This window comes from Priapulus caudatus, unplaced genomic scaffold, assembly GCF_000485595.1.
Source record: "Priapulus caudatus unplaced genomic scaffold, Priapulus_caudatus-5.0.1 Scaffold772, whole genome shotgun sequence".
Taxonomy (NCBI): Eukaryota; Metazoa; Priapulida; class Priapulimorpha; order Priapulimorphida; family Priapulidae; genus Priapulus; species Priapulus caudatus.
The window spans coordinates 57,311-67,806 of record NW_014577833.1 but is presented as its reverse complement, the minus strand read 5'-3'; the positions used below and the strand labels follow the sequence as shown (position 1 = coordinate 67,806).

General features: G+C 48.8%; 1 protein-coding gene across 1 annotated transcript in view; it reads right to left on the bottom strand.

The window, feature by feature from the left end:
- Positions 1–10,496, bottom strand: part of LOC106813432 (procollagen-lysine,2-oxoglutarate 5-dioxygenase 1-like) — a 31,775-nt gene that overhangs the window by 10,511 nt on the left and 10,768 nt on the right. The window contains exons 4-5 of the mRNA XM_014817563.1: positions 7,142–7,190; positions 6,616–6,728 (exon numbers count right to left, since the gene is read on the bottom strand). Coding sequence (XP_014673049.1) covers positions 6,616–6,728; positions 7,142–7,190 — 162 coding nt within the window. The remainder of the gene's footprint in view (positions 1–6,615; positions 6,729–7,141; positions 7,191–10,496) is intronic.

Below are 10,496 nucleotides of genomic sequence, written 5' to 3'. Positions count from 1 at the left end.
GCGTACGGTAAACTATGCACTGCGTCACCGCTCCGTGAAAAGTGTCACGGGAAAATGACGCGTCACGGCGTTCGTAAAGGTACGTCACCGGTAAATATACACGCGTCATCCGCGTTCGTAAAGTACGTCACGGTTAAAATACATGCGTATCCACCGGTCGTAAAGGTACGTCACGGTAAAATGCACGCGTCACCCATCCCCGTAAAGTACGTTCACGGTAAAACACGCGTCACACCGCGTCCGTCGAAAGTACGTCACGGTAAAATGCACGCGTCACCGCGTCCGTAAAGTAGCGCCACGGATAATACACGGTCACCGGCGTCGTCAAAAGTACGTCACGGTATAATAATCACGGCGTCAGCGCGCGTAAATGTACGTCACGTAAAATACACGCGTCACCGCGTTCGTAAAGTAACGTCACGGGTAAAATCACACGCGTCACCCCGCGTCCGTAAAGTACGCACGGTAATATAGCCGCGCTCACCGGTCCCGTAAAGTACGTCACGGTAAATGCACGCGTCACCGCGTCCGAAAAGTACGCCACGGTAAAATACACGCGTCACCGCGTCGGTAAAAGTACGTGTCAGCGAGTAAAATACACGCGCACCGCCGTCCGTAAAGTACGTCACGGTAAAATACAACGCGTCACGCGTTCGTAAAGTACGTCAGCGGTAAGAAAATACACCGTCAACCGCGTCCGTAAAGGTACGTCACGGTAAAATGCAACGCGGTCACCGCGTCCGTAAAGTAGCGTTCACGATAAAATAGCAGTGCGTCACCCGCGCCGTAAGTACTACGTCCGGTAAATACATGCGTCACCGTGCTCCGAAAAAGTACGTGCACGGATAAAATACACGCGTCACCGGCATCCGAAAGTACTGTCACGGTAAAATACACTACGCGACAACCCAGCGTCCGTAAAGTACGTCCACGGTAAATATACACCGGCGTTCACCGCATCCGTAAGTACGTCACGGTAAATATACATCGCGTCACCAGCGTCGTAAAGTACGTCACGTGTAAAATACACGCGTCAGGCCGGCGTCGGTAAAGTACGTCACGGGTAAATACACACGCGTCATCCGCGTCCGTAAAGTAACGCCACGGGTACAAGCACGCGTCATCGCATCCGTAAAGTAGTCACGTAAAATACACGCGTCACGCGAGCGTGTACAAGTACGTCACGGTAAAATACATACGCGTCACGCGCGTCGCGTGAAAGTACGTACGGTAAATGATACATCAATGCGTCACTGGCATCCGTAATACGTCACGGTAAATACACCGTCACGCGTCCGTAAAGTTACGTCCACGGTAAAATACACGCGTCACGCGTCCGTAAAGTACGTCACGGTAAAAATACACGCGTCACCAGCGTCCGTAAAGTACGTCACAGGTAAAATACACGCGTCACGGCTGTGCGTGAAAGTACGTAACGGTAAAATGCACGCGTCACCGCGTCCGTAAAGTACGCCAACGTAAAATACACGCATCGCCGCGTCGTAGAAGTCGCCACGGTAAAATACACAGCGTCACGCGCGTCCGTAAGTAGCGTCCACGGGTAAAATACACGCGTCACGGTGCGTAAAGTATCGCAGCGGTATAAAATGCACGGCGTCACCGCGTCCGTGAAAGTACGCTCACGCGGTAAAATACACACGTCACCGCGTCCGTAAAGTATGTCACGGTTAAAATCACGCGTCACGCGTCCGTAAATTACGTCACGGTAAATACGACGCTCACCGGCGGTCCGTTGAAAAGTACTGTCACGGTAGAAATACCACGCGTCACCGCGTACATAATACGTCACGGTAAAGATAACTGCGTCACCGCGTCCGTAAAGTACGTCACGGTAAAATACATCGCGTCACCGCGTCCTCCGTAATGTACGTCACGTGATCGTGAGGATCGCGTGAGTAGTCACGTGTCTGTTAAATGCGACTCTCCGGGAAGCCAGGGGCCGGTTGGTGGGGGGGGGTCACTCAGTGGCCAGTGTAATAGAGTGAAACCATAGATCTCTATAGAGATGGCAATCACTGTCTATAAAGGCCACTTCATCAGGGCAGTTCACTCGACTACACTGGACGCAGGTTCCGACCGCGCTCGAGCGGCCCCCGAAGAGCCGCGCTCCACCCCCACAGAAACGCACACACCCCGAGCTCGTGCACCACAGGTGGACAAGGCTGACTCCGCCGGTACGCTGCGCCGAACTGCGACGACGACGACGCACGTCAATAGTGGTCGGCCGCTGAACACGCGCGCGGCCGCTTAATATCGCGGCCCGCGGGCAGCGGGCGGCGGCCCCGAGCTCATATAAATGCATGCGATAATTACCGCGTCCTGATCTCATCCAATATTTGGTAATGAGAAGGTGGCATCTACGCGCGAGTATGTCATTAGCCGTGCCGTAATTGAAGGCGAGAGAGGATGAAGGCATCTGCCATTAGGTGAGCCACCGTGGGGCGGCAGCAGCGACAAATTGTCGCTTCATTTGAGATCATCTGGCGAGGAGCGTACGTGCGCGATGACAATGCGCCGGGGTCGTGCGAGCCGCGCGCAGAGCGCAGAGCGCGCGGTTTTATCCCCGAGTTCGCAGCGGTCGCTGGATAATAATCTAGGTTACCGGTACATGTACGCATGCATATATGATATATGCTATATATATATATATATATTAGCATTATCTGATATATATAGTATATATCGCATATATAATAATATATAACACATCCATGCACGCTGCATGCATGCACATATATGTAAATGATCATTCACACACACAAGATATTATTGATGTCCTCACGCACGCTATACTCTGGTATTAAACGTGCTATTTTCGTCTTCATTATTCCAATTCTAACACTTCCCCGACGATGACGACCTACAACTAGCGGCAAGATTGACATGCTTCGACACGCCAACCACTGGTAAACCTACTTAACTGGCTAACTTACTAACCGATTTATTAATAACCCCGGAGGTTAGAAATCCGGAGAACTCTAGATGACTGAGACCGTCATTTCGTTAGCGTTCCCGTCACCGACAACCGCGCGAAGCCACACACGCGCAACATCCCACAGCCTCTCGTAACTCATCTCGCCCATCCCCAGCCTCCGTAACCACCTGCACCATAGATCAGCCTTCTGTACCCATCCGCGCATACCGCACAGCCTCCGTACCACCCGTGCATACCCTCAGCCATCCCGTACCATCTGCACATCCTCAGGCTCTCCGTACGGCACCACTGCATCCCTCAGCCTCCGTACTCACCCACGCATACCTCAGCCTCTCGTACACTCCCGCGCATACCCTCAGCCTCGCGACCACCCGCGGCACCTCAGCCTCCGTACCACCACGCAGCATCTCCCTCCCGGTACCACCCGCGCATCCCCACCACCCGCGCATCCCTCAGCCTCCGTACCACCCGCGCATCCCTCAGCCTCCGTACCACCCGCACAGTAACCTGCGTGGTGGCTCTTAGATGGCTTCATTCATCTCGATGGAACGCGCCATCAGAGGGTACACGCATAGCGGCGCATTCGCGAGGGTCGACCGCACCGTACCTGCGCACATCTTCGCCAGCCGATAAGTTATCCGCGTAAGACGCACGTGCGACGCATTCTGATTCGCACAAAATCGAAAAATGTGTGGTGCGCGTGTGCAGCGCTGTGTGTAGAGTACATGTTCATTACATACACATGCCATCCTAGCAGAATGACAGAACTCTGAAACGTTGACCGCGTGACCTCGATGACACGCGTGCGCACGGGAGGGGAGACCTCGGAATTCTCACCTGTCGACAAACATGAGGATGGTTTCCCGATCGTCCTTGTACTTCTTCAAGCCTTCCTTGAGGAGGTTGATCTTGAAACCCCCGCCGGGGTAGTCCATGTCACCTCCCTTCCATTCCTGATCCAAGCCGAGAACCTGTGGACAGCATAATTTGCCTGTCGGTCACTCACTGCCTACTGACCGTGGATTCGCGCTTCGATTCGAAAACAGATCGCACGATGACGTCACATAACAATGTTGGAAATAGCATAATAGTAGTGTATTAGCACCCTGACTCCTAGTCCGAAACTCCTAGGCAACTAATGAACAGAACTGGTAAATTTTTTCATGGATTTTACTCTGGGTTGTAGCTATAGTAGAAACCACAAAAAATCGAAATCAGGATTGGCTGGGTTTGCAGACGTTTTTTCATGACTGCACAAAACCTATAAGAATACAAGATTATTATATCTAACCATGTACATACAATATAACATGTAATGGTTGTCTTTAGACGCCTGGTAGAATGTGGCATTTTAAAATTTCGAAATAATATTACACGAGGATTGAATCACACGATGTACAATAGGATTCTTTCGTGTGAACATGTATCAATGCTGCCTCTGGTTGATCGCATTATCTCATTGTTCATAATTAGCTGGCTGTATCATATATGTATTGTATTGTGCTGTATCATCATGTATTGTATTGTATTGTGGTGTAACGGTATGTATTGTATTGTATGTATTGTGTTTGTGTATCTCACCGTGATCTGGCTGTCTAGGTTGACTGCTCTTGCTGACCTCCTGAATCTATCATACCCGCCAGTCTCCTCTGAAGCCACAGTTACTATCTCAAGCTTGGCATCTGTAAAGAAACAATAAACATGCAGTATATAATAGCAATATCTATATTATATATAACTAATTATCTATCTATCCATTCATCCCCTCAGCCATCCAAGGCCGCACACCTACCTATACATCCATCCACCCATCCATCCATCCATCCATCCATCCATCCATCCACCCTTCCATCCGTCCATCCATCCATTCACCCACCCACCAACGGCATACTATCAAACCCTTCTGAGTTCTCTTTCAGAATTCCCCTCCCCCCAACCTTGAGAAGCCAGGGACAGAACTAGTGAGGTACGTGTGCACACCCTTCTACCAGTCTCCTGCCTGCATCTCTTTCTAATACATGTCACGAACAATTCGAATGATGTTATCACATAAACCCATCAGGTAGGTAACTATAATGTGTTAAGGTTGGAATAATGGCCTGAAAAAATATATATACCACACACATCTATGCACTGCACACATATCTAAGCCATACATTATATCAGGAGTGTATCAAAATTTTGATACACTCCTGATTATATCACGGGAGTGAATAGAAGCAAATACGAATAATGTTTATTTACTCCCGATTGCACAATTCAATGTTCATGGTTACGGTTAGGTACTAATTGAGCCGCCTGCTACTGGTCAATACTTGGATTTACAGTAAGACCACTATACATCTTTCAGAGGTTACTAGCTGAGTAACTAGATGCTTGGTCACCATGCATCATTCAGATGCAGCCAGCCCAGGCCTGTGGCAACAAGGGCTATATAGTACTAGAGCTACCAGCTAGCCCAGCAACTCGAGCCAGCCGCTCCCGGGTGCAAGGTTGCAGAGAATATTTATAACTAGTTACATAATAGCCGTAATGTTTTGACTCTCCCAGCTGTTGTGCTCCTTGTGCCAGTTTTCTGTTTGCTTCGAGCCAACCAGCTACTATGGCTCATAGGGTCTATATGACCCCCAGGGTACTATCGGAGGGTATACCCTGGGTACGGTTCGATATATCGGAACGTACCCTGGTAAATATCTGATATGGTTAGGGTTAGGGTTAGGGAGTAGGCGTAGGCGACTCCCTAGACTCGTTAGTGGAGTAGGAGAGGTACGGTCCGGAATATTAGATATTACCAGGGTACCCTCTGATAGTACCCTGGGGGATATATAGACCCTCTCACCGCTACTATGATCACCACCGTTTCTCACTCGCATTAACTAACATAACATATATTCATAACGATGAGTATGAATATGTTCACGTCTTACTTAACATATCGAATTGAAATGTTTCTACATGCTAGATTCTTAGTCTTGTACACCCGTCTCAATAACAACACACCTAAGAATAATAACCTATAATAATACCTAAGAGAACAATTTTATTTCGTGATAAATCTATCATGTAATTTTCCTGTTAGCAAGAGATTCAACAACTGCATAGTCAAGCTGTCTTTTTCAAGCTAAAACTTACTGTCCACTAAACTTACTCAGAAGAAAAACGCACGTAGGTGTCACATTAACTCTTTTCCTAACAGATTAATATATATAACCATGAGAATGGAGAACAGAATTTACGATGAAACAGAGTCATGTAAGCACGATATTGTAGGCGTGTCACCCTGTGATGGCCCTGGGGGGGGGGTGAGGTGTGTGACATCTCCTCCGACACCGAGGCGGTAAGATTGCGTTTCCTGCAACGTAGGTGGGTGAGTTGGGTAAGAGAAGAAAAGAGTAGAGAAGAGAAGAGAAGTAATTCACTAACTTCGCTTTATATACATTAATAGTTGAGCTTGTCTCAAGATGTCAGAGGTGTCTCGTTGAATGTCTCACGATGTTAGAGGCATCTCGATGAATGTCTCACTACGTCGGGGGCATCTCGTTCAATGTCTCAAGACGTCAGGCGGCATCTCGTTAAATGTCTCAAGATGTTAGAGGCATCTCGATGATGTCTCAAAATGTCAGAGGTGTCTCATTGGACCCCTCGAGACGGTGACTCACCCTGAGCTCCGCGTCCAGGTAGATGTTGGTGTAGTAGAGCTGGTCGTCGTCGCCGTCGGCAACGACCTTGTGAGTGAGCACGGCGTAGATGTCAGCACCGTAGCCGATGATGCCTAGCAGACGACAGATAGCGCGTCGTTCAGCGCGGTTACGTGTATGGTGGCGCCGCCGCCGCCGCGCGTGCGTCATGCGCGCGTTTACGATATCACACGTGCAAGGTTATGTACCTTCTCATGTTTACAGTTTACTGACTGTTACCAGTTACATAACAAGACACCGATACTCGTGCACACACACACACACACACACACACACACAGGCACGCACGCACGCGTAGACACAAATCTTATTAATCAATCTATTGTTATATTATATATTTGATTCTAATCTCTCTTTATTCGCATCCAATTCAAGCTAGAAAACTCGGTTTGAATTAATCGAAACTGAACATGCTTAAGACACTGATTGATATGACGAACATAAGATGGTTGTCTGCTTGCATGTAGTTGACTATATTTGAATTTACCTCCAGAGCATAGGTAGTGCTTGCCAGACTGCACCTCTGGATACTTTTTCTATATAAAAAAACAATTGTAGGGATAAGAATAAGAAAGTGTCTCAAAAAGACGTTCAAACTGCTATCATAAACTACTCGTTGTTCAAAAAATTTAAATGATCTTTAACCACCTTTAGTTTTTACGTTGCATCGTGAAACATGCATAACATCACATTCTTCGTCTGAAAGACAAGATTACTAGATGCTGACCCCACTATTAACTAGCGGTGACTCAGAATATGAAGACCACTGCTAACTATGGCTCATAGGGTCTATGTCCCCCAGGGTACTGCCGGAACGTACCCTGGGGTACGGTCCGGTATACCGGAACGTACCCTGGTCACTATCTGATATGGTTAGGGTTAGGGTTAGGGTTAGGGAGTAGGCGTAGGCGACTCCCTAGACTCGTTAGGGGAGTAGGCAAGGTACGGTCCGGCATATTAGATCGTACCAGGGTACATTCCGGTATACCGGACCGTACCCAGGGTACGTTCCGGCAGTACCCTGGGGGACATAGACCCTCTCAGCCTAACTATGAGTGACAGCAAACATGCAGAAGGCACAGACCACTGCCCTTTCTCCTCGGAAAGCTCTGACACACGCACGTGCATATCCCATCGTGCATGCAGAGCTGCTGCCGCGGCCGGATCATTAGATCGCGATGAGCAGGATTCATTAACAGGTAAGATCACCAGCTGCCACCTCAAACATGGATCCATATCCATCCATCCACCCCCATATTGACTGCCCAATGTGTGTGTATGTGTATCTATATATATATATAGATATATATATATAGAGAGAGAGAGAGAGGAGGAGAGAGGAGGAGGGAGAGAGAGAGAGAGAGAGAGAGAAGAGGAGGGAGGGATCGTCTTTCGGCCGCCGGTGCGCGTGTATTATTAACCGTGAACCGTACTTAATAACCGGTGACGCGCTGTATTTTCCGTGACGTACATTAGGAACCGGTGAACCGCGTGATTTTACCCCACCCCGTGACGTAGCTTTACGGACGCCAGGTGAACGCTGTACTATCCTTACCCGGAGCATAAACTTTACGGACGCGTGACAGCGTGTTATTTTACCGTGACGTACTTTACGTACGCGGTACAGCCGTCATTTTACCGTGACGTACTTTACGCACCCGTGAACGCGTGTCATTTTACCGTGACGTACTTTAACGGGACGCGGTGACGCGTGTATTTTACCGTGGCGTACTTCTACGGACCGCGGCGATGCGTGTATTTTAAACCGTGGCGGTTCAACTTTACGGACGCGGTACGCGTGCATTTTAACCGTGTACGTACTTTACGCGACGCTCGTGACGCTGTGTATTATACCGTGAGTACTTTACGAACCGCGTGTACGCGTATTTTTTCACCGTGACTTACTTTACGGACTGCGGTGACGCGTGTATTTTACTCGTGACGTACTTTACGGACGCGGTGCCGCGTGTGATTTTACCTGACGTACTTTACGGATGCGGTGACGCGTGTATTTTATCCGTGACGTAACTTTACGGACGCGGTGACGCGTGTATTTACAGTGACTATTGAGCGGTGACGCGTGTATTTTACCGTGACGTACTTACGATTTATGCATTTTACCGTGGACAAATAATTATAGACGCGGTGACGCTTGATTTTACCCGTGACCGAGTACTTTACCGACGCGGTGACGCGTGTATTTACCTGACGTTACTATTACGGACGCGGTGACGCGTGTGTATTTTAAAGCCGAGACGTACTTACGGATGAAGATCCGCGTGTATTTTACCGTGACGTCACTTACGGACGCGGTGGCGCTGTGTATTTTACTCGTGACGTACTTACGGATGCGGTGACGCGTGTCTTTTAACCTGGTGACGTACTTACGGACGCGGTGTGGACGCATGTATTTTACCGTGACTACTTTACGACGCGGTGAACGCCCATGTATTGTTAATCGTACGTACTTTAGCGGACGCGGTGGACGCGTGCATTTTAACCGTGACGTACTTTAACGGACGCGGTTGAACGCGTGGTATTGTTTACCGTGACGTACTTTACGAACGCGTGACGCGTGTATTTTACCAGTGACGTACTTTACGACGGCGGTAAACTGCCGTGTATTTACCGTGACCGTACTTTAAGCCGACGCGGTGACCACGCGTGTATTTACCGTGGCGTACTTTACGGACGCGTGACGCGTGCATTTTACCGTGACGTACTTTACGGAACGGCGTGACTGCGTGTATTTTACCGTGACGCTACTTTTAGCGGACGCGGTGAGCTGTATTGTTACCGTGACGTAACTTTACGAACAGCGGTGACAGCGTGTATTTTTAGACCGTGACGTACTTTACGGACGCGTGAACGCGTGTATTTTACCCGTGACGTACTTTACCGACCGGTGACGCGTTATTTTAACCGGTGCGTACTTTACGGACGCTGGTGACCGCGTTGCATTTTACGCCGTGACGTAACTTTACGGACAGCGGTGACGCGTGTATTTTTATCCGTGACGTACTTTACGGATGCGGTACGCGTGCATTTTACCGTTACGTACCTTTACGGGACGCGGTGACGGCAATGGTTATTTTATTACCGTTGACGTACTTTTACGAACGCGGTGACGCGGTGTATTTGTATTACCGTGACGTACTTAACGAACGCGTGACGCGTGTATTTTACCCGTGACTTACTTTACGATGCGGTGACGCGTGCATTTTACCGTGACGTACTTTAACGGACGCGGTGACTGCGTGTATTTACTGTGCCGTATATTACAGACAGCGGTGCAGCATGTTTTTTACCCGTCTGTGTTCGTTTTTCCAGTCCCTGCAGTTACGAACGTTTTGTTCACGGCGGGAGCCGACGCCCTCCTGGACAAGTTTCGCGCAGTCCGGGGCGCGCAACTCCTCTTCTCCGCCGAGGATTACTGCTGGCCGGACAGTCAGCCTAGCCGTAAGTTCAGCACAGCCTGCGGTGCCCTGTCCCTGTTTCCCCTGTCCCCCCATTGCACCCGCCCACGCTCCTGTGTTCGTTCCCATCCCTGCCAAAACGCCACTCATCCACGGCTCCCACCTTTGAGCCTACTGGTTAGTGCTGTATTGGTGTATGTATATCTATCTCTCTGGTCTGTTAATCTAACTATTTATCATATCTTATCCATCTATGTATCTATCTAATGATATCTAATCTGTATCTATCTATCTATCGTATGCTATCTATCTAATCTATTCTATCTAGGCTATTAATCTATCTTTATATCTTTCCTATCTTGAATTCTATGTATCTAGGTATCTATCTATTCATTCATACATTACCATCGCTCACTGACCTCACCC